The sequence below is a fragment of the Moschus berezovskii genome, chromosome 28 (assembly GCF_049115385.1).
Source record: "Moschus berezovskii isolate FMDL1 chromosome 28, NW_MosBer_1.0, whole genome shotgun sequence".
Taxonomy (NCBI): Eukaryota; Metazoa; Chordata; class Mammalia; order Artiodactyla; family Moschidae; genus Moschus; species Moschus berezovskii.
In genome coordinates this window covers 2250997-2276803 of record NC_142487.1, presented here as the reverse complement: position 1 = coordinate 2276803, position 25807 = coordinate 2250997, and the positions used below count along the sequence as shown (strand labels likewise).

The window sequence follows — 25807 nt, the reverse complement described above, 5'->3', positions numbered from 1 at the left end:
GTAAAAATTTATCCCTCTCCTCCCCACACACTAAAGGTAACCACTTTTTATTACCTTTTGTGTTGTTTTCTATTTTTTTTTTAATTTGAAGTTTAAGACTAATTTTAGGAAATATTACCCACTTACAGAAATAAAGAAAATTGTATAAAGAACTCCTACTTACCCATCACTTAGCTTCAGCCAACATGGCCAGTCTTTTCTCATATTCCGTTTGCATCTTTATCCCTCTTCCACTCAATTATTATGAAGTTTCTGACATAATTTCATATATAAACATTTCAGTATATTCCAGGAATCTTTTTAAACCAGAAAATACCATTATCACACTAAATAAATTCTTTAATGTAATCTCATACCTAATAGGTGGTCATGTTCAACTTTACCCAGTTACCTAAAATGTCTGTTTATAGTTAGTTTTTTCTACTCTGTATCTAAAACATATCTCCATGTTGTATTTTATTAACATATCTACTGAAAAGTGTAGTTTTAATTTATACTTCCCTTATGAGTGAAATTAAGCATCTTTGCTTATGTTTGAGGGTGGTTTGCATTTCAAGAACTGTTTATATACCTGATTATTGGGTTATTGGCCTTTTCCCTATCAATTGATAGGAGCTGTTTATATCTGAGACATGTTATTGACTTCAAGTATTTAAAAATTTAGAAATTCAAATTTGTTGTTAATGATAAAGATGTGATTTTAATGTGACTATGCTTGTGGTCATATGTCCAGGGACAAATATGAGTATTTTACATTAATTCTACTCTTCACTTGACTACACGATTTTCCCCCAGAAAATATAGTGTGAAACATTGAGGAAGGATTCTGAATTTTAGTACTGACTTGCTATTCATTCAGTGAATAGTTACTGAATTATATACTGGGAATCATAGCAGTTGCTGACAGTATAACTGTGAAGAAGATACAGTGGGTTTGGGGAGCATTGTATTCATTTCTCTTTAGGAAATGCTAATACAGTATAATTATATAATGAAGTGATAACAAAAATAAGCCAAATACAAGACAGTCTGTCTTGGTTACACTGATATTAACAATGTAATCAGCTGCATGAGCTTTTAAATCTGCAAAGGAATAATAACATCTCCCAACTTCTGTTGAAGAGCAGCCTTATCTTCCTCTTGATTTATAATACTCTGACCCCACCTTGCAAGTTTATCTGTAGGAACAACTTGAAGTTTAAACTATTATAGGAGCAATACACTATGTAAAAGCTTATTCTTTGTGACCTGGAGGTAAAACAAACATAATATCTCCAAATGATTTAAATAGGACCAAACATACTTGAGTTTTTATTAAACGTTTGAAAGAGAATCAGCATTCTGCCATCTTCAAGCATAAGGTTAAATTCTTTATCCTTCAAATAATGACTTTCTGTTTTATAACTGCTTTTTAAGATCATTAAAATTTTATCATACAGAGTCCATATCTTACTCATCTTTCTACTTGCATTTCCATAGGTAAAAGTGCTTGGCACGTAGTAAGAAATTAGTAAATGGTATCTGAATGAATTGCATAGTTTATATCTGCATCAGTGGAGCATTTTCTTGAACATAAGTTTTCAAAATCCCATAAGAGAGTTCCTTGGCAGTCCAATGGTTGAGACTGAGAGCTTTCACTGCCGTGGCCTGGGTTTAGTCCCTGGTCAGGGAACTAAGATTCCACAAGCATGTGGCATGGCCAAAAAAATTTTCCATAAGATATGAAAATATCAAAAATTTTTGTCTCTGAAACACTGAAAAACTTTACTACCCATTTACTTTAAATTTTCTATTTTTCAGTGATACTGTAAAAGCATCATTTTATAAGAATGAAAGTTGTCTATTCTTTTCTAGTTTTAAGAGAAATGCATGTAGCTTATTGTATTGTTGTGATCCATGTACATACTGTTTTATGTGTGACTTATTTTTGCTGTTATTATTAACCAAACTGCTTGTTTTTCATATGGCATATAATCACCATTTTAGAATTTTTATACATACCCATTTAAAACTGGGACAGTTTTATTTTTTAGGCTCATAACAGGGATAAAATATTTGTTAGATTTCTTCATGTTTCTTGGTGTTTCAGGTTCTTCCGGAAACTCTATTGATATCTGTACTTTATGAATCATTTGATATACATGATATATCAAACATATCTAACATTGGATATATGTTTGAGATGAGAGAAGATAACTTCTGGCACATTTTAATTTATTGATTAGGCAGCTTTTACCAATTTCAAAATTACTTATGGATTCTTAAAGATTTTAAATGATCTAGCACTATTTTTAAAAAATTAGTATTTGGGCTTCCCTGGTGTCTCAGACAGCAAAGAATCCACCTGCAATGTGGGAGACCTGGGTTCGATCCCTGGGTTAGGAAGATCCCCTGGAAAAGGACATGGCACCCCACTCCAGTATTCTTGCCTGGAGAATCCCATGGACAGAGGACCCTGGTGGGCTGCAGTCCATGGGGTCACAAAGAGTCGGACGCAACTGAGTGACTAAGCACACATGTGTTATTTAAAAATATTTTGCTGGGTCCTGGCAGATTTGCTGCAAGGAAGACTCTTGACAGTCCCTTGTCAGTGTGTTCCACATAGTTCTGTGTAAATCAGGTCCTGTGACTCTTATTATAACATCAAAGACATGCCTGAAGGATACTTTATTTTTTTTTGTTTGAAAGTAGAGGATCCATTTGGAGAAACCAGTGTAAGAGGCCACTTGAAAGACATCAAACATGGACTTGTCCAGACTTTGCAGGTTTTGAAGTATATACAGGAATCAAAATTGACTCATTACTTCTAAACCTTCATGTCCAGGTTAAAAAAAATGGAAAAGTTATTAATGTAATACTTGAGTTACATAGTTTTTCTTAGATATGCATACAAACTTAAATACATTTGAATTCATTTGAATGAAGGGGGTTTTGGGGTTGGTTTTTTTTTTTATGTTTTAAAATCCCTGTCAGTATCTGGTTTATTATTTTAAAAGCACAAGTTATAAGATGGAATTTAGAATATTTTTCAGAGTGCTACCATTTTAATAATAGTTTTTTGTCCATGCTACATTCTGTCATCAACATCTCATAATATTTTCTATATCTGGTAAATATGGTAATCAGCTTCATAGAAAGTGAGGCAGATTTGTGAGGACAGAATTGGACCCCTTTGAAGAAACGGAAAGTACGGAGGCTCTAATATGACAGGATAAATATGTCTTGATTCACTTTTGGATTGCTCCATTTATTTTCCCATGTTTCATCAAAAATTCCAAAAAGATAAAATTCATATTAAGACTACACAGATTAGCAGTGAAAGGAATGACAAGTAATTTTGGTCCATAACATCAGTGTCCTGTTCATTATTATGAAAAGTTAGTCATCAGGAAAATGCAAATCAAAAGGGCAATGAGACATCACTACATACATGTCAGAATGACTTATTATAAAGAACACAAATAACAAGTGTTGGTGAGGACGTAGAGAAAAGGGAGCTGTTATACACTGTCAGTGGGAATATAAATCAGTGCAGCTACGGTGGAAAACAGTATGAAGGTGTCTCAAAAATCTGAAAGTAGAACTACCATATGACCCAGACATTTCACTCCTGGGTATATATTTGAAAATAAAAACACTGATTTGAAAAGGTAAATACACACCAGTGTTATTTACCATTGCCAAGATACGGAAACAATGTAAGTATCCATCAACAGATGAATGGATAAAGATGTGTGTAAATACACACACACACACACACACACACAGTGGAATATTGCTCAGCCATGAAAAGAATGAAACGTTGCCATTTGCAGTAAATTTGATGTGCTTAGAGGGTATTACGCCAAGTGAAAGAAATCAGACGGGAAAGCAAATACTGTATGGTATCACTTCTATGTGGAATCTAAGAAATTAAACGAATGAATATTACAAAAAAAGATGCAGACCCACAGATATAAAGAACAAATTAGTGGTTACCAGTGGGGAGAAGTAAGTGGGGGTCAAATTAAGATAAGGGATTAAGAGGTATAAACTATTAGGTATAAAATAAGCTACACGTGTATACTGTACAACACATGAAATACAGCCAATATTTTATAGTAACTATAAATGGAGTATAATCTTTAAAAATTGGGAATCACTAATTATACACCTGTAACAACAACAAAGAACATAATATTGTACATCAACTATAATTCAGTTTAAAAAAGAATACTGTCATTAACTGTCACATGTATTATTTTCCATTTGTATTAACATAAATTCAATAAAATCTACAAAAAGTTAATTTACCCATTTTGATATAATTAAATCTTAAAAGTAAACTAAACCCACCTTAAAAGTGGCTGCATTTTATAAAGACAAATGTCTTTACTTTGGAGTTAAAATTGATTAGGCAGTTACCGAATACTAATAGTAATGTTTTTGGTAGAAGTTTAGTTATTTAAGCTATATGTAAAGCCACTATTTGTCAAGAAAAATGTTATTAGACTTACAATTTATCATTCAAAACTGTAAATAATTTGTTTTACAGTGACAGTATATACATAAATGATTTGTTCTGGGTAGCGAATGAAAATGAGTATAAATTAACATAGCAATGATTTTGTTTATGACAAGTTGAATTCTTGTCTTATTTCTGAATTCTTAAATTTGTTTCTTCTGTTATGTGAGTACACATGTGGGCCCTTAATTGTTTCATTTTGTCCAAAGTTCATGTACACGTGGTGTTGGGTGTACAGTGCTTTTGGTCTTTTGAGCACTGTTTTCTCATTGGGTATCTCAGGTTTCCAGTGTTAACAATCCCAAATACTTTTTTGAACAGACTGCCTGTTCATACAGGAGCTGCATTGTCGTATAGCCTCATTCCTTCCGATGGGTGTGGAGCAGGATTAAAGCACACTTTATAGGGGTTCTAATTGTGGATGCCTAATTGACTTGATGAATAGCAAATGCTAAAATTTAAACACACATACATACACATACAAACATAAACCTGCTTCAGGGCTAGTCTGCATGACAGAACAAATGCCTCGCAGGTGTTGAACGCTTACAAGATAAAAGAGTAGTCTTTCCATGTTTCCCAAGAATTTTCTTTTGAAGTTTTTAAGGATTTTATATCTCATTGTTCCTTTTCTTAAAATGGTTCATAGCAATAATCCATTTCATCTTGGGTGCTCCTTTTCACTTCTAAAGGCAGACCTGAGTTTTAGAAGTCAGCCAAAATTAAATTTTCACACACTTTGGGGAGGGTAGAAGAGAATGGAAAACTGCTGACTCTAGTCTTTGGCCTAGTAGGGTCACAAGTTCTTTTCTTAATTCTTCAAAAATGAGTTAATGCTTTATTAAGTACTTTAAAGGTCTTCTGAGTTGTCATCATCACCTGAAAAAGAAATAATCTTCCCCAGCTAGGGAACTAACTGAACAGATGGAAAAGACTTCTTGAAAATCAAAAGATCATACCAGTTTTTATTTTTAACATTAACAAATTTTTCCTTTTATTATAATGCTTTACATTTTCACAGTGTTCCAACTCTCTCAATACTTTTCCATAAATTTTCTTTATTTTGAACTTATTATAGATTCACACTGTATGTATACTCTTTACCCAGTTTATCCCAGTGGTAATAACATCTTGTATAGGCTTCCTGTGTGGCTCAGTGGTAAAGAGTCCATCTGCAGTACAGGAGACGCAAGAGATGTGGTTCCATCCCTGGGTCAGGAAGATCCCCTGGAGTAGGAAATGGCAACCTGCTCCAGTATCTTGCCTGGAAAGTCCCTTGGACAGAGGAGCCTGGCAGGCTACAGTCCATGAGATGGCAAAGAGTCAGACACGACTGAACACAGCACAGTAGCATAGGGAGTAGTTTTATATTTTGTTATCTGACTCAAAATTAAAAATACATATAACACATGTAATGCATATCTTGAACTAGATACAGTGGTGCCTTTTGTTAAGTACCTTGTCAGCAGTTGTGTTCCTAGTCCAGGACTTCCTGACACAATCTGTTTTAATCCCAGAAGATTTGAGCCTATATAAGCAGTATTGCTGTTAGCAAAATACATAGGCTATGCCAGAACATAAACCTTCATTCATAGTGAACATCTAATTATATGCTTGCTCATGCTATTAGGAAGTAACTTTAGGTAGAGAAAATTTCATTCTATTTGGCTGTCATACAATAGACTCGGAGCAACAATGTTGCAGATATTTTGTGACTTAAGGGTGTGAGTAAGGGAAGTATATTCTTCAAACTAATGGGACTTGGCTCACTGTTCAGAGGCCAGAATCAAGTGATTTAATAGTGAAGCATTAGAGGCATAAAGAAACTTAGATTAACTGCTTTAGAAGTGATAAAATGTATAAATAAAATACGGTGGGTTTTTTTTGTTTTTCTTTTTCAGGTTTACAAGTGAAAGTAACCAAACTGAAAAAGGAACGAATTTTGTAAGTATCAGTATATATAATACTGGTGTCTTATTTATAAGGTAATTGATATTGATGTCCTATTTGACCTACTTAGTGTGAACCTTGTATAGTTGACAGCAAGTTACTCAAAATTCTAAAGGAAAAAGAATAATAATTTATCAATAATTATAAATAATAAGAGTATATTCTTAGGTATTACTTGAATATATTTATATTTTAATATAATTTTAATATATATATAATCTTTTTCCTTATACTTATTAAGATGGAAACTGATCTATATATCATTTTGATTTGTTAACGGCATTTTTTTCTCACCTATGGTTAATACCTGGAATTTAAGATACTCCAAGATGGGGAGCAGAATAATTGTGGGATTTCTAACTCATAAGAAATGAAAACTAAATGGATATTCTGAGACCCCCTTTTAACTAGCTTGAAATTCCCAGCAGTTCCCCTGAATTGTTTTGGTTATTAACCCCAGAATCAGATCTGATTTTCTAAGTCAGGAGCAGATTTTACTCATGGTTTTTTAGAACTTCTACATTCAGAAATCTGAAACAGATGGCCTAGTAGAATATTATTATTCACAACAAAATTTAACATCATTGTGACTAATAATATTGTACTTGCTTTACAGTATATATACTAGTAGGTCTCACTTCTTTCATATTCCTGAATCTGGAATTACCAACCGCCTCACTATTTTTTCTATTAAAATCTGAAATCGGAAATTGTGAAGTTTTCCATTACAACTAGAAAGTGATGTTTGAAAGATGGCTTAGATACAGATATATGAAATCATACATTTTTAAAAGTTTTTTTTTTAAGAATAATTTTATGATTCTTCTTAATTAGTGGTACTTTTAAATACTTTGCATGTTGAAAGTCAGCATGTTCCTACTTTAAAGATGTCATTTTAAACATCTAAATTTCAGGATGTGTATCTTATTAGTGAGGATATTTTTTTTATACAAGAGGTGTTTCTCCACATGTGTAACCAAACAACCACATGAAAAACCTTTAATTTGTAAATGACTGTTGAATATTACTTTCTCAAAAGTCACCTATAACATTTCTAAATCTATGCTTTACTTCAGTGTATGGTGCACAGTCATTTGATCTTCTTAGCAGCCTTTTAATATATGTTGTGATTACTCTGTGCCTTGCCTACCTTAGGTAGCTTGGGGTTACACATTTTGGAAGCATGAGTAAGTAAGTAAATCCCTGTGAGTAATCAGAGAAGTAAAAGGATGCTTCATTTTTCAGAAGACTAGGTCATTGCTTTGTGGGACCAGGAACTTGGATTTGCCTGTGTTACCATAACCCCCCTTTCCAAGTATATTTTACAATAGACCACCATGGTACAGTAATAAGATCTCTGGTCTCCATGTTGTTAGAACAGCTATATTTGTAAAATATCTCAGTCCTTAGGAATTCCCACCTGGAAGAAGCAGTTAGAAAAAAATCAATAACTATACTATATTTGTCTATCATGTAATTGCTTTATGCCTGTGTTCTGATGTTAAGTTGTCTCTGTACATAGCTAATGCTTCTCTTTTACACAAATTCATGTATAAAATTGTACATGTAGAAATGTTGACTGTTGAATTTTTGTTGAATGCTTCCAAAATAGGATCAGTGAAAACCTAGTGCTGCTTCTGAATTAAATATATTTTCAAGAAGTATTGGAAGTTTTTTAATTACTAGTTTCAGCTGTTGCTTCCAAAATTTAGTTTCTATACATATGTTACCAGAACAATGTTTGTTGTATAGCAGGAGACCACTCTTAGCTGTATTAGTTTGTCATTCAGTATCAAATATTCAACCAATATTTAAGACATACCCTCATTGGTATCTGACATTTTGACTTAGTTGTTTTGCTCACCTGTTTTTTGCTCATACTACATTCATTAGCAATTTTGATACCATCATATGGACATCTCCTTTTTTGCCACCTTTATTTGATTTGATGTTTTTGACCCTTGAGAGGTCTTGGGGAAGGTGTTTGAACCACTCTGTTATCTTGTATTTTCAGCTTCCACATCACACAGAGAATCCCAATTCAGTTTCTAATGGGTTTTCATAAAATAAATGCATATTTTATATATGTGGGTTTTTTTTCCTGAAATGTAATGACAGAGGGGTAAAATATGGCACAGCCTTAACTAGATACTCTACCAGAAGAACATTTCAGATGTCTCTGTTCTTTCCTGGCCATAATCAAAATGGTAAATACTTAAATAGAGCTTACTATTTGCCAGCACTGTTCTGCATGCTTTATATTCATTAGTACTTACTTAGTCCTTGCAAACGCCTTATGAGGTAGATACTAATGTATCCACATTTTGGGGGGCACAGAGAGTTTAGGTTACTTGCACCAGGTCACACAGTTGGTACCTGGCAGCTGAGATTCAAACCTAGGAGACATCAGAATAGGGTTGGTTTGCATACCCTGGCTTAAAAGTAATACCAGGTAAAAGTTTAAGCAACACAAAACTTTGTAAAAACACAAAGTATAAATCCCTCATAGTTGGAATAGAAGCAATATGAGTAGAGTTACCTGCTATTTATGTTGATGAAGTGAAGTGAAGTCGCTCAGTCGTGTCCAACTCTTTGCAACCCCATGGACTGTAGCCTACCAGGCTCCTCCATCCGTGGGATTTTCCAGGCAAGAATACTGGAGTGGGTTGCCATTTCTTTCTCTGATAAATGTATATAAAATAATAAAAATAAGCAGTAAGTGTACAGTTTAATAGCTATTTTGACCATGTTGAGTCAGTGGTGGCATCAGAATTCACTGTGTTCCAGCATTGTGTAATGAATACCTGGTGCTTAGGAAGATACTTCTATAGAAAATAAAATACTGCAGAGCAAATTCTAGTATAATTTGATCTCTGATTAACAAAATAGTCAAATCTCACCTTTTGTGTTTGTTTTGATACAACAGATTCATAATATGTAAATGGTGAGATCATGCTTTGGAGTTCTTAATGACAGAATAGCCTTGTTAAGAGTGTTTTTCCCTTAAAAAGGAAAAAAACAACTTACTGCTTGACTTTCAGAGATGCACAAAGACTAGAAGAATTCTTCACCAAAAATCAACAGCTGAGAGAGCAACAGAAAGTCCTTCATGAAACCATTAAAGTGTTAGAAGATCGGTGAGTCTGGTTCTTTGGGTCCTCTTGAGTAAGAGGTGGTTTCCCTCCAATAGAGAATATGCATTGGTGTTCATTTGTAATCAGTTCTGGGGCTTAATTAAAGTGATCTTTTTTCCAACTTTAGGTCAACTTTGGATAAATAGCTTATGAAATTAAGGATATTCTCTTACAGGTTTGTTTTTTCATTAATTATAGCAACCACATCAGTTTATCCTTTAAATGATGTTTCTTTATCTGGTGTTTGATGTAGGACAAGCTCAAGGTTATCAGTGTTCTAACGCATTTGATAATTTAATTCCATTTTTACTTCTGAATAGGTGGCAACTGCTTCACAGTTCTGTCCTAACTCCTGTCCTGCCATTCTCTTTTCTTCCTTGCATATTTCTCCACTTTCAGGCATTCCAGGGATTCTTTTTACTGAGAATTCCCAAGATAATGCTGTTCACCTCCACCTATTAACTTTGTTTTTTCCCACTTCTATGAAGTTAACACTACATTAGAAAAGACAGATTTTGCTGTTTTCCCTTGTCTGAACTGTAAGTGCTTTTTAGGACCTTGAACTACTTACAACCAACAGTGTCTCTTCTTGCTTTATTTATAGTTAATATTTTTCCTTTATTATTATTTCTGTATATGTTACAAGAGGGCTGGTGGTTTAATTTTGCTGCTGTGCCTTTACTGGTGGAATAATCTGATATTCCTCCGTATGCAGGCAAACTGAAGTTGAGTTCTCTGTTATCCACGACTACTATCACTGTGGATGTACACTTACTGAAATAAGCAGCCTGTTCTGGAATATATAAAGCTCCATATGCTTTAGAATCAGAAATACGAATTTGAATTCCAATTTCACACTGTAGCCTTAATTAAATTTAACAATAAATAGTTGAGCCCTGTACCATGTTCTAGGTGTTGCTCTATGGGCTAGGAATAATACCATCCCTCTAGGTATACCACAGACCTGTCAAATATCCATACATCTAACCCTTTTGAAAAAAAAAGGGAAAAAGGAAGGTCTTAGGCTGCATTGTATTTTAGGAAAGGTTTGACAAGGCCAGTGGGAGGTTCTGCTCTGCTCATTCATTGGCTGGCTTCTGACTGAGATGCTTGGTGTGGTCACCTGTCTGAACAGGTGAAGGATTTCAGAGCACAACAGTTGGAGCCAGTGATTTTACTTCCTACAATAGGAGATATGTTTTTGTGGTTGCCACACTCAAAGACCGATTGTATTTATTTCCAGCACTCTTTCTGTTTAGTTGATCATTCACAAATTGCTTAGGGCTCAAGGTTAGTACACTAAAGAAAAAATCACAAGATAAAGTTTTCATTATGTTTTGCTTGAATTGGCTTAATACATTTCATCCCTAAGCTATAGTCATCTTCCATTTTAGCTTTTGAGGATATTCCTTTGTAACATATTCAGAACATTTCTTCACTTTGTGATTTAAAGTTTTTGCTGTTCTGTTATTCTTTGCATCTTGTGCTTCTTTTCTTAAGCGAGTTGTTCTTCTCCGGGCTCGTTCTGAGAAGAAATGACAGTGGATGAGTGCCCCTTTCCCGTAGAAGTATTTTCTAAATTACTGTCCTTTATTTAGTGAATACATTTAATTGTTAAAATTACCATTTTTATTCTGCAGTTTTTAAAAATGATTCTTCTCTATTTATTGGTTGTGGTAACTGATTTCATGTGGGTGTTACACTTCTCCACTGTTTCTTATTCCACATGTTCTCGTTGCCTTTCATTCTGTTCACTGTTACATTTTTAGGCAGGTGAGCCTAAAATTCACTGCTGCTGCTGCTGCTAAGTCGCTTCAGTCGTGTCCGACTCTGTGCGACCCCATAGACGGCAGCCCACCAGGCTCCCCCATCCCTGGGATTCTCCACTACATAGTGTTAATTTGGGGGAGGGACAAGGAGGGTAGCCCATTCCTTTATTCACAGCTTTTTCTCTCCTTTCTTCAACTCTAAAATTTCCTTCTGGGATTACTTTAAGGTTTGTCCCTCATTTTATGAAGTTTCATTTAATGAAACAGAATGATCTATATCTGACCATTATTTTTTAAATGTAGGATCTGATAGGTTTGAGGGCTGATGTTATATCCAGGTATCCAGCACTTGATCTTCACCTTAACCCTGTGAGGTAGATGATAAATCAGTTTTACAAATGAGGAAACAATGCTGACAAAGAGTTAAACTTTCCCAAGATCACATAGCTAATGAATAATTAGGTTAAATTTGATCCCCAAACTTCCCGATTTCTATGGTTTGATATGTGTTGTCTTAATTTTATAAATGTTGTATAAATAAATTACAACTTAACTGATTATCTGAGTATTTATGTTTGCTATCAAGTTACTAAAACAGGTACTCTGAAATATTACTTCTTCAACATTGCCTATTATCATAGTCTTGTTTTATTGGAAGGTTGGTTTGTTTTTGGTTATTTTCCTTTTAAATTGCTACTAATTAAATGCTACCTTTAAATGTCAAAGTAGGTACCATTTAGTAAAGTTCTACTTACTTAAAATTTTACTTTAATTTTATGTTATATGTAAGAATGAATGATAGTCTAGAGCAAGTTTTTCTGAGACCTCTAAAAAATAACATGTATTTCATTAAAATTTCTTAGTGGTAATTCTGCAACTTGCTGTTTACTCTTCATAAGATGAAATGATTCTTACTTCTTAGCCTAATATTGTGAAAACATGAGGAGATGTTTAGATGAAAGGAATTAATGCAATAAAGATAAATTAGATAATAAAATGTTCTAATTTAATGTGGCTTGCTTGTTTGTGTTTTACTACTACTGTTATTATATTAAATTTATATACTTTCCTTCACGGAAGAAAAGTATTTCTCTTAATCTAAGGAAGAGTCACTGTACTAAAGAAGTAGATAGAAGGCATTTTTAAAAAAATCTGAACTAAGCAGTTAAACCATAGTTGTCTGATAGATTTTATATCTTTAAAAGCTCTTTTGGCAGTCATAGGAAACTTATGTTTCAACTGTTGTTAAAAGGGAAAATCGGTACTCATAATCGGAGGATTTGTGGTTCTCTAGTTCTCAAATACTGAACCAAATGTCTTCTTTTGTCTTGCTGAGTCTTCTTACTCATAGATTTGAATTTAAATGTATTCTCTAGGAGACCTTCCCTGACTTCCTAGACTAGGTTTAGTTCTGCTGTGTGCTTTCATAGTATCCTGTATTTCCACTTTAATGTGAATCCTATGTAGGCGTGTGTCTGCTCAGTCGTGTCCAGTTCGGTGTGACACCATGAACTGTAGCCCACCAGGCTCCTGTGGTTTTCTAGGCAAGAATACTGGAGTATGTTGCCATTTCCTGCACCAGGGGGTCATCCTGACTTAGGAATTGAACCCACATCTCTTGCGTCTCTTGCATTGACAGGTGGATTCTTTACTGCTGTGCCACCTGGTCATGCTTTATTTTAAATACTTATTATTGCCTGTCTTCTTCTAGTAGACTGTAAACCCTTTAAAAGAAGTGACATTATCTTGGTCACTGTTGTATTTTAGCACGGACAGTACTCATTATAGGTGTTTAGTTAGTTAGTTCAGTCGCTCAGTCATGTCCGACTCTTTGCAATCCCATGAACCACAGCACGCCAGGCCTCCCTGTCCATCACCAACTCCCGGAGTTCACTCAAACTCATGTCCACAGAGTCGGTGATGCCATCCAGCCATCTCATTCTCTGTCGTCCCCGTCTCCTCCTACCCCCAATCCCTCCCAGCATCACACTCTTTTCCAGTGAGTCAACTCGTCACATGAGGTGGCCAAAGTATTGGAGCTTCAGCTTAAGCATCAGTCCTTCCAATGAACACCCAGGATTGATCTTCTCTAGAATGGACTGGTTGGATTTCCTTGCAGTCCAAGGGACTCTCAAGAGTCTTCTCCAGCACCACAATTCAAAAGCATCAATTCTTCGGTGATCAGCTTTCTTCACAGTCCAACTCTCACATCCATACATGACCACGGGAAAAACCATAGCCTTGACTAGACAGACCTTGGTTGGCAAAGTAATGTCTCTGCTTTTTCATGTGCTATCTAGGTTGGTCATAACTTTCCTTCCAAGGAGTAAGTGTCTTTTAATTTCATGGCTTCAGTCAGCATCCGCAGTGATTTTGGAGCCCAAAAAAATAAAGTCTGACACTGTTTCCACTGTTTCCCTGTCTGTTTCCCATGAAGTGATGGGACCAGATGCCATGATCTTCGTTTTCTGAATGTTGAGCTTCAAGCCAACCTTTTCACTCTCCTTTTCACTTTCATCAAGAGGCCTTTGAGTTCCTCTTCACTTTCTGCCATAAGGGTGGTGTCATCTGCATATCTGAGGTTATTGATATTTCTCCCAGCAATCTTGATTCCAGCTTGTGCTTCTTCCAGCCCAGCGTTCCTCATGATGTACTCTGCATATAAGTTAAATAATCAGGGTGACAATATACAACCTTGACGTATTCCTTTTCCTATTTGGAACCAGTCTGTTGTTCCATGTCCAGTTCTAACTTGCTTCCTGACCTGCATACAGGTTTCTCAAGAGGCAGGTCAGGTGGTCTGGTAGTCCCATCTTTTTCAGAATGTTCCACACTTTATTGTGATCCACACAGTCAAAGGCTTTGGCATAGTCAATGAAGCAGAAATAGATGTTTTTCTGGAACTCTCTTGCTTTCTCCATGATCCAGCGGATGTTGGCAATTTGATCTCTGGTGCCTCTGCCTTTTCTAAAACCTGCTTGAACATCTGGAAGTTCACGGTTCACATACTGCTGAGGCCTAGCTTGGAGAATTTTGAGCATGACTTTACTAGCATGTGAAATGAGTGCAATCGTGCGGTAGTTTGAGCATTCTTTGGCATTCCCTTTCTTTGGGATTGGAATGAAGACTGACCTTTTCCAGTCCTGTGGCCATTGCTGAGTTTTCCAAATTTGCTGGCATATTAAGTACAGCACTTTCATAGCATCATCTTTCAAGATTTGAAATAGCTCAACTGGAATTCCATCACCTCCACTAGCTTTGTTCGTAGTGATGCTCTCTAAGGCCCACTTGACTTCACATTCCAAGATGTCTGGTTCCAGGTGAGTGATCACGCCATTGTGATTATCTTCGTCGTGAAGATCTTTTTGTACAGTTCTTCTGTGTATTCTTGCCACCTCTTCTTAATATCTTCTGCTTCTGTTAGGTCCATACCATTTCTGTCCTTTATCGAGCCCATCTTTGCATGAAATGTTCCCTTGATATCTCTAATTTTCTTGAAAAGATCCCTTGTTTTTCCTATTCTGTTGTTTTCCTCTATTTCTTTGCATTGATTGCTGAGGAAGGCTTTCTTATCTCTCCTTGCTATTCTTTGGAACTCTTCATTCAGATGCTTATATCTTTCCTTTCCTCCTTTGCTTAGTGTTTCGTGAAACCCTTTTGAATGAAAATGAATAAATCTGAGGAAGTCTTTTTAGGGTATAGCAAACAATTGAACGTACTTGTTTATATGGTAAGTTTTACTGCAAAGTGAACGCTTTTATTTCTTCATCTCTATGAACAAGCTGGAATATAACTCAGAATGCCTAATGCTTTTCGGCTGTTAAAGTAGAATTATTCTTCTTTCCCTTTTAACCTGCTTATAGCTACTGAAATTGCATTCTCCTGTGAAATTGAGGCTGTTTTTTCTTTCTCTGAAGCAGCAGTTAAAGGTAGACAGACAAGAGGAAAGAAGTGGAATCCTACTGATGGAAATAGGAACTATCCTATTTTCTCACATTTATTTAAATTCAAGCTAGGATCAGTGAACAATCAGGAGTTGACTCTTTACAGATACTTTAATATTAAAAGTGGCCGTAAACTGGAGAAAACTAGAAGTAATAAACAAGCTGGGGAATATTGCTTCATTTTATAACTGCCTATACCAGTGACATTTTTAAGCTTGGAAACTAAGGTTTTCAAGAGGTTGTGTTCCATGATATCTTATGACATTTTAATATATCAGAGTTGAATTCTTGGAAACAGTAAGGAAAATGGTAGGGTGATGTTTAAAAAATACTTCGTTAGAATTGATTAATGCCACTTAGCTCCTTCAGTGTTTTTCACTGACCTTTCAATGTCAGTGCTCTTTTTGGCCTCTAGATTTAATAGTTCTCGAGTTTAATAGTTTAAAGTGAATAAATTATTTACCTACAATCAGAACTGTTTGAATGTTATTACATGAAGCCCAAGCTATTAATTTGAATAGATGTTGAAAGAGAAATATGAAATGTGAAGTATTTTTTTTAATAGTTAAAATTAAGTTTCTTCTTGTAACAGTTTAATAATGTCTTGGTTTGGAATAGTTTAGAGAGAACTTTATTTTCCTTTGGAATTTTAAAGGCAAATAGCAAGAACAACAGTAGCAGCAGCTGTTAAGTACAGGATAACAACTAGAGGACCTAATCCTCTGTTTTTATCTTCTCTTTTATTAGTATAATTTATTTAAGTTGAAATAGCTTCGTGTGCCTTGTGGCTACCATTTTGAACCAGAGTTCTAGACTTTTCCCAGTACTGACTTAGGATTCAGCATTCTCAGGTTAGTTTCTGTTTGTCTACCAGCTCATTGCTTTCAATTTGTTTGCTTGCTTTCTTTCCCACTTTCCGTCTTCATAGTCTTGTGTCTTTAAAAATATATATGTTTGTGTGTGTGTGTGTATATATATATATATCTTTACGGTAGCTTTGTGGGATTTGGGGAGGAAGCCATAATAGATGCAGATGTTCACTTTGTCATCTTTTCTTAGATCTTGATTGTCCTAATTCCTGTCTTAGAATCTACTCCAATTAAACCATGATGCCCAGTTCTTTATCCTTTCTTCTAGACATTTTAGTCCTATTAATGCAACCTATGATCTCTAATCTTTATTTTTTATATCCATATCAACACTTGTTGATATGAGTTTTACTTTTACATAAAAATCTCTAGGTTCCTTTTGTTTCGGTTGTATAGTTTTCATGTTTTTATCTCCTTGTTTCAAAATTCATGGCATGTCCTACCTTGCTATTACTTCCATAGACATTTGTGTATACTTAGTATCTTATTAAGTTATTGAGTTAAAATTATTATGTAGAACTTATATTTGCTAAATTCCTAAAGTGGGATATGTGTCTTTTTTTTCAATCATATTTTTTCCTGGTTATATAAATAATGAAATTAGAGAAATTTTGAAAAATAAGCAAAATACTAAGAAGAAAATCTTCTGTATTATTGGTATTTATGAGATAACTATTAGAAACATTTTGGAAAACACCTTTCTTTTCATCACCCACCCTTTCATGTATGTATTCCCTCTTCCCTTCAGCCCTCAAAATAATTAGTAAAATCTATTTTGTAATCTAACACTGGAGTCTTTATTTATTTATTTTTAATATAAATTTATTTATTTTAATTGGAGGCTAATTACTTTACAATATTGTATTGGTTTTGCCATACACTGACATGAATCCACCTCAGATGTACATGTGTTCCCCATCCTGAACCCCCCTCCCACCTCCCTCCCCATCCCATCCCTCTGGGTCATCCCAGTGCACCAGCCCCGAGCATCCTGTATCGTGCATTGAACCTGGACTGGCAGTTCGTTTCACATATGATAATATACATGTTTCAATGCCATTCTCCCAAATCATCCCACCCTCGCCCTCTCCCACAGAGTCCAAAAGACTGTTCTATACATCTGTGTCTCTTTTGCTGTCCCGCATACAGGGTTATTGTTACCATCTTTCTAAATTCCATATATATGCGTTATTATACAGTGTTGGTGTTTTTCTTTCTGGCTTACTTCACTCTGTATAATAGGCTCCAGTTTCAGCCACCTCATTAGAACTGATCCAAATGTATTCTTTTTAATGGCTGAGTAGTACTCCATTGTATATATGTACCACAGCTTTCTTATCCATTCATCTGCTGATGGACATCTCGGTTGCTTCCTGGAGTCTTTTTTTTTTTAACTGAAAGAACATAATTTTTTTTTAAACTTTGTATTCTTTGACCTTTAGTATTCATTCAACTAAAAAAATTGTGGAACACTCATTATGTGTGATATGCTGTGCTAGGCAAAGCAGATGCAACTTTGCATCCAGTCCATTGGTACTGGACTGGGTTCAATTTTGGGAGTCTAATAAAAAACAAGGTCAGTTTTTTTCAATAAATAAGTTTCCCTCGAATAGAGTTTAAAATTAGCAGATTTTTATAGAATTGCACTCAGAATTGCAGCCTGTAGAAAATGATACAGCATGATTTCAGCCTATATGGGAATATGAGAAAGGCATTATAAACTAATTAATTTTCTCTGTATTTTCCAAGTCAATTCTTTAATTATTCCTAAAGTATAAAAATCCTGAGATTATATGGAGCAGTATTTTTTTAGTAGTTGAAACATGTTTTTTATTTCAGTTTAATTGAGGCATAATTGATACATTTTTTTAAAATGTTTATCATGGTGATTTGATAAATGTATACATTGTGAAAGGATCCCTACCATCTGGTGAATTAATACATCCATCACCTCACATATTTTTTATGTTTATTTTTTGATGAGAACATTTTAGTTCTACTCTAAAAACACTTTGTTTTTGTTTCATAGATTAAGAGCAGGATTATGTGATCGCTGTGCAGTAACTGAAGAACATATGCGGAAGAAGCAACAAGAGTTTGAAAATATTCGTCAGCAGAATCTTAAACTTATCACCGAGCTTAGTGAGTTTCCTTTCTTCCCTTACTAAGTATTTAAAACATAGTATGCTATTGTTAAACACCTATTATTAAATTGGTTACAACCAGATGGGTTGTTTACATGTTTTCTTCATTTAGACACAAGGTCAGATGTCATTTTTTTCCCTTTTTATAGATTTGATCTCATGCATATTTTAGTAAGAAATAGGGTATAGATAGTTTGTTGTTTTGTGATCCCATGGACTGTAGCTCACCAGACTCCTCTGTCCATGGAATTTTTTGAGGGTGTAGAAAGGCAATGGCAAGCCACTCCAGTACTCTTGCCTAGAAAATCCCATGGATGGAGGAGCCTGGTAGGCTGCAGTCCGTGGGGTCACTAAGGGTCGGATACAACTGAGCGACTTCACTTTTCACTTTCACACATTGGAGAAGGAAATGGCAACCCACTCCAGTGTTCTTGCCTGGAGAATCCCAGGGAAGGGGGAGCCTGGTGGGCTGCCGTCTATGGGGTCACACAGAGTCGGACATGACTGAAGTGACTTAGCAGCAGCAGCAGCAAAGGTTGTACAAATACTGTCCATGTTGGCCTTAAAGTCTTACCAGCTGTAAGACAAGAAGCATATTTTCTTTGGATATATCTATATTTGCTTCTTTGGTTTTATTTCATGTAATTTGATTATTTATATTTAGTAAGTATAGACACTAAGCAGACAATGTAAAATTCTACAAAGATGTATACTTTCCTGATTTTCACTATTTTTTACACACTGTTACAAGTGCATAATTTTCATATTAGTCTACTTACCCATTTCATGTAGAATTTTCTTACCGTTTATCTTCCTTTCCAAACTAATTCCATATATTGACTTTATAAAAAAATAAAGAAAAAACTATTAATTATATTGCTGTCCTTTGGTTACTTAAGCAGAATATATGAATATATGCTCATTATTATAAAATGAGATAGAAAAAACATAGTTTTGTTTTTTTTGCTTCCAGAGATAACTACTGTTCAGTTCAGTTCAGTCGCTCAGTCGTGTCCGACTCTTTCCAGGTCCTAGTTTATCTATCTTTTGTTTACCTCTGTCCCTCACTTAACCCCTCCTCTCTCTTCTTTTTTTAATTTTAATAGGATTATCTCCAAAATATTCTTGTTCTGACATATGTTGTTTTGGACTGTAAGAAATCTTTACATGTTTATGTAGTTCAGTTCAGTCACTCAGTCGTGTCTGACTCTTTGTGACCTCATGAACTGCAGCACGCCAGGCCTCCCTGTCCATCACCAACTCCCGGAGTTTACCTGAACTCATGTCCATTGAGTCGGTGATGCCATCCAACCATCTCATCCTCTGTCATCCCCTTCTCCTCCTGCCCTCAATCTTTCCCAGCATCAGGGTCTTTTCAAATGAGTCAGCTCTTCGCATCCGGTGGCCAAAGTATTGGAGTTTCAGTTTCAACATCAGTCCTTCCAGTGAACACCCAGGACTGATCTCCTTTAGGATAGATTGGTTGGATCTCCTTTCAGTCCAAGGGACTCTCAAGAGTCTTCTCCAGCACCACAGTTCAAAAGCATCGATTCTTCGGTGCTCAACTTTCCTTATAGTCCAATTCTCACATCCATACATGACTACTGGAAAAACCATAGCCTTGACTAGACAGACCTTTGTTGGCAAAGTTATGTCTCTGCTTTTTAATATGCTGTCTAGGTTGGTCATAACTGTCTTTCCAAGGAGTAAGTGTCTTTTAATTTCATGGCCGCAGTCACCATCTGCAGTGATTTTGAAGCCCAAAAAATAAAGTCAGCCACTGTTTCCCCATCTGTTTGCCATAAAGTGATGGGACCAGATGCCATGATCTTAGTTTTCTGAATGTTGAGCTTTAAGCCAACTTTTTCACTCTCCTCTTTCACTTTCATCAAGAGGCTCTTTAGTTCTCCTCCGCTTTCTGCCATAAGTGTGTTGTCATCTGCACATCTGAGGTTATTGATATTTCTCCCGGCAATCTTGATTCCAGCTTGTGCTTCTTCCAGCCCAGGATTTCTCATGATGTACTCTGCGTGTAAGTTAAATAAACAGGGTGACAATATACAGCCTTGACCTACTCCTTTTCATATTTGGAACCAGTCTGTTGTTCCATGTCCAGTTCTAACTGTTGCTTCCTGAGCTGTATACAGGTTTCTCAAGAGGCAGGTTTAGACGCATAGATTTTGTGGTGTGTATGAATACTTGTATGCATGCATTTATTTAGGAATATAAGGTTATCAGTGAGTAGAAAACTATTACATTTTCATTTATGACATTGACTTCTTGAAGAAGTAGGACTGTTTTCCTAAAATTACACCACCCTCTGAATAATCCTCATCATTTTCTTTACCTTGTTTCTTTATTTCCTATAAAATAGAAATTGGATCTGAAAGCTTGATAGGTCCAGATTAAACCTTTTTGACAACTGTACTTCATAGGTAAAATTGTCTACTTTATATTGCATCCTATCAGGATATAGGTATTGTCAGGTTCTTCCACCCTTTGGGGGTTGATTGTTAGATTTCTCCATTATACAGTTGAATCTTCCCCTGGTACCACGTAGTCTGAGTTGGAAGGATGGATGTGTGATATTTTGAAATCTTGCAAAAATACAATTCTCCCTCAATCTTTCTTTAATAATTTTAGTATCCATTGGTGATTCTGGCCTGAATCAATTATTTAATTACAGATTACAAAATGATAATTTTCCATTTGTTATTCTTCTTAAATTTATCAGCTGGCATTCTTCTGTAAACAAGAATTCTCCCTCATCAGTTAGGGCTATTAATTACAGTAGGGTGTAGTTCCTACTTGAAAGGCGTGATATATCTTAATATTTTCTCTTTAATTTCCAGTTTTCAGAATTAGATCTTATATATTAGTTACCTACAGTGGTGACAAATGAGGTGTTGTGTATGTTATGTTTCATTTTGCTTTGTAGATGAGTGGGGCTTTCTCTGTTTAGAGCATAATAGACACATGGAATTTTATGTATTTAGTGTGTCAGTTATATTAATTATTTTATTGATACTGATTACCTCAGTCTTGTCTGCCTACTCTCTTTTTGTAATCACTTCTATCATGTTAGTTCAAGGCCTTCCATCTTTTAAATCTTTAAACATTTCATTATTATGTAAGATAATGCTGTTACCTGAAATACTTGGGAATCTATATATGAGTCATTTGCTACTGACTAGTGGTCATTGAATTAGGATCACTCTGGCTCCATTCCAGGAGTTCAGGCTTGAACTGGAAATTTTGAGTTCAGTTCCTCTATCAATGCTGATACCAACAACTGCTTGCTCACTCTGCTTGGATCTCACAGTTTGTTTTTGTTGGTGATTGTGGCAGCGGTGTGGGAGTCTCTTGGATGTCACTTTCTGTGTCTGGCTCAGTTGTCCTCTCAAATCCTTTCCTGATTTTCTCAACAGCCCAAAGTAAACCTTTTTTTCCTTGGAATTTCATTTAGTATTTTATCTGTGCTTCTCTTAACACCTTTGTTACTTTCAGCAGTTAAAAAAAAAAAGTTTACATAATATCTTGTGTCTTATTAGACTATACTTTCCTTTAGGTCACTGTCATATCTTAAGGTTTTTGTGGAGTTTTTTTCCCGATCCTCCAAAGGAGGCAGTTTAGTAGCCCTCACATACTGTATATAGTCAACAAATTTTTATTTACTCAATGTAAAAAAAATATGTTGAGATCTGTAAACCACTAAATTATTAACAGATTTTTGGAGTGTGATTAACTTTCTTTATTAGAGGTTAATTATACTTATTCTGACTTGATCTCTTTGATATATCCCTCCTAGTAAAACACATGCTTAATCAGTGACATAATATCAAGGATTAATAAAAATTTTGTTCTGGCAGCCATAGGAATTATAGCCCCAAACTGAGTTTTTGCTTTATAAATAAGGATGGCTAGGAAAATTTAGTCAAGGTAGAGTCAAACATGAGATGCTACTTCAGTGGTATATTCAGTTACTGATACCATAATTATTCATACAACATAGAGTATGACTAAGAAAGGAAATCTACTTAAGTGTGCTTCTGTTATTAAAAAATTTCACTGATATTCACTTTTATATTTTATGATTAGATTTATTTTGAGATAAATGACTCACTAAAATGGTATTTGAAATCAGTAGGACTGAGTAACCAGATGGAATGCTTTCTTGTCCTCAGTATGAATAATTAAACTATACTGCCCAGTACATGAGGTCCTCTTTCTTTTTGGCCCACAAGCATTACATAAAATTATCAGTTAATCATTTATGTGAAACTGGCACAGTGTGAGGTGTAGTAATCACTGCCTAGTAACAAATTAGTTTTGAATAGTAGCATTAACCCTGACTAACGTATGACTTAGAGTTTGAGATCCTAATTTCTCCATGACTGTGGACACAATTGAAAGAGCCTGACATGCATCCTAATATAGCTATAATTTATGCTTTCTTTTCACATTATATTTAAGTGAATGAAAAGAACACTCTACAGGAAGAAAATAAAAAGCTTTCTGAACAGCTGCAGCAGAAAATTGAGTAAGTATTTTTTAATTGTGGCGAAAATTAAGTATTTTCCCCTACCTTCTCTTTCTTCATTTTACTTAGCTATGCAAACTGTAAAGGTATATTAAGAATCAAAGATTTCTTTTTTATAAATTATAAAGTATTCTGCAGTTGAAAATACAAGGAAAATCACTGTATTGGAAGTAAATATGAAGACACTGTATGCATTTCGTATCTTATACTCTTAGAAGAGTATAAAGTATATACTTTAAAGAGTATATACTCTAAAGAGTATAAAGTATAAGAGTATACATGTGAATGTATAAATTATCAAAACATTTAAATTTAAAGCATTTTGTTCTAAATAAATACTTGAGTTTTGTTACCACCTTTCCAGCTCTGTCCTAGAAACTTAGTAAAAGTAATATGAATGATTATTTCCTCTTATACATTTCTCAGGCCTGGAGAACTTCCTCCTTTCCCTCTCCCCTTCTCCCCCATTTTTTGTTAATAAAAATAATCACTTTTATCCTGTATACCAGTTACTCTTCTTGGTGTTCTGTGTTTATTATTTCTAATCCTCACTGTGATTCTTCAAGGTAGTTTTACTATCTCTACTTTATGGACAAGAATCCACATCTTACAGAAGTCAAATAACTTGCTGTGGTCTCACAACTAGTAGATAACGAGACATCACTCAAAACCCCATCTTCTGACTTCGAAGACTCTGTTCTCTCCATTATTTGACAGTGTCTCAAAGAAAGAATCTGTTTTTCTGGGTCCAGTCTGATACAGAGCAAGAGATATGGCCAGTTCTTAGTTCCCATTTATGTCAAGTTTATGTAATATCTTTTAAGAGTTACAATTCAGGATAGTTTTAATGGTTTCCAAGGTTTTTAAAGACTGTTGAATTTAAGTGAACATCTGCAAAAACTTTGCTAAACTGTGTAGGCATAACATGATTTTGCATCAGTTATTGTCTTACGTATAAACACATCTCACAAGTGGAATTAGCATCTTTATCATATCATTGCTTTTTTAAGTAGTTGGTGTCCAAGAAGATTTTGATATTTCTGCCATGTTAGCAGTCCACTGATTATTGGTAGCCAAGGAGAATTTTGAAGGGGGATAACAAATGAGGAAAGAAGGATTTGGGACCAGACTGAGGTTATTAAACAAATGTGTATGAAGCCATCAGCACTTCCTGATTTTACTTACGCTGAATATTGAAGTGAGGCTAGAACACAAATTCACAATCATTTCTATATGATTCCAAAGCCTCAAATGGTTTTTTTGAAACATTACAACATATCCTCACCTCACCTGACAAGATACTTTTTATTATTGTTGTTCAGTTGCTAAGACGCATCTAACTCTTTGTGACCCATGAAATGTAGCCCACCAGGCTTCTCTATCCTTGGGATTTAGCAGGGAAGAATACAGGAGTGGGTTTCCATTTCCTTCTCCAGGGGATCTTCCTGACCCAGGGATCAAACCCACATCTCCTGCATTGGCAGGCAGATTCTTTACCATTGAGCCACTAGGGAAAGCCCAGTTTTTATGATCGTCTTCCTTATTTGTCCCACTTCCTGTGAGCATTCCTGTGCTTTACTGTGATAATATCAGTGTGCTTGACTGCAGGGTGATACCTCAGCCTCCACTGAAAGTGTTTTGTAACAAACTGTATTTTCTCTATATTACCCTTCATTTAAAAAAAAAAACTTGAGTTCTGAATTGCATCTGGTTCAGAGATTTCAGATGAGTGGTGGTTGACCTACATTAATTTATGTTCTGTGAAGTAAAGGTCACCCCAATCATATCAGTGAGCTTAGGGCATGTATCTTTTATGTAGTGCATGCCTCCCTCAGGACAGTATAGGGGATAATCTGTTGTGTCTTTCAGTTCTTTCCTGAAATTTAATACAGTTGTTCACAGAAGCCAGCTTATTCTCCTCAAACATATTCTCTTTTGCTTTCAATCAGAAAAAAAGCAAGTATTATCTTGTCTGAATTTTCTCTGAACTTTAAAAAAAGCATTATTTTATTTATACTTTTTCTTGCTAAATGAGGTAATTCTGATTGACCTAATATACGTTAGATGTTACAGATACCTTTTAAGGTAGCACAGTTGTCCAGTGACACTATAGTAGATTATTCAGAAAAAGTTTTGCTGTTATGAAGTTAAAAATATATACTCAACTGCACCAGTCACAGAAAGAAAGTAATTAAGTAAGTTTTGAGGACATGACTCACTTTGTTTTGGGAAATAAATGTCCTGGGTGAGTGAAAGTCAAAGGAGTCATCTTTTTTTTTTTTTTTAACCCTCACCCTCGGCATTGAAAGTGCAGAGTCCTAATCACTGGGCCAGGGAAATTCCCTCAGTGTTCTCCTTTAAACTGAATTCCTTGTATAATTTAAATCGCCATTGTTTAAATACCTTTTATATAGGTTCACTGTCTCCCAAGTGTATTTAACTTTAGTGAGATGATACTGTTAGAAAGTTGGAAGTCTGTGTAGAGATCACTGTACGGAGTGCTACTTGTTGATTCTGATTTTAACTTCTGGGACCATCTGGAACAAGTTTACCCCTCCTACTTGATGGCCCTTTCTGTGCATTAAAGATAGGTATGGGGCCTTCCTGAGTCTTCATCATAAGTAGGTAAATATGCAGAGTAAATATTTTCTGTTCATTAACTATTCCTCATGAGATATTACTTGAAGACTCTTCAAATTATTTCTCTTTAATGTTTCAGTTTGTCAATATTTTAATTAAGTCAATCCTCTAGGTATAGTCTGACCAGTAGAGTAGTACTGCCCACTCCATTTTTCTGTATCTTTTTACTTACATTGTATGTGCTTGCATGCTTAGTTGTTCAGTCATGTCCAACTCTGCAATCCCATGGACTGTAGCCTACCAGGCTCCTCTGCCTATGGGATTCTCCAGACAAGAATGCTGGAGTGGGTTGCTTTTTCCTCCTCTAGGGGAT

At 35.2% G+C, this 25807-nt stretch overlaps 1 protein-coding gene across 4 annotated transcripts in view; it reads left to right on the top strand.

Annotated features, from left to right (window-relative positions):
• RBBP8 (RB binding protein 8, endonuclease) overlaps nt 1-25807 on the top strand; it is an 80946-nt gene that overhangs the window by 22643 nt on the left and 32496 nt on the right. For all 4 annotated transcript variants that reach the window (XM_055417105.2, XM_055417104.2, XM_055417102.2 and 1 more), the window contains 4 exons: nt 6406-6448; nt 9496-9591; nt 18200-18312; nt 22788-22854. In XM_055417105.2, coding sequence (XP_055273080.2) covers nt 6406-6448; nt 9496-9591; nt 18200-18312; nt 22788-22854 — 319 coding nt within the window. The remainder of the gene's footprint in view (nt 1-6405; nt 6449-9495; nt 9592-18199; nt 18313-22787; nt 22855-25807) is intronic.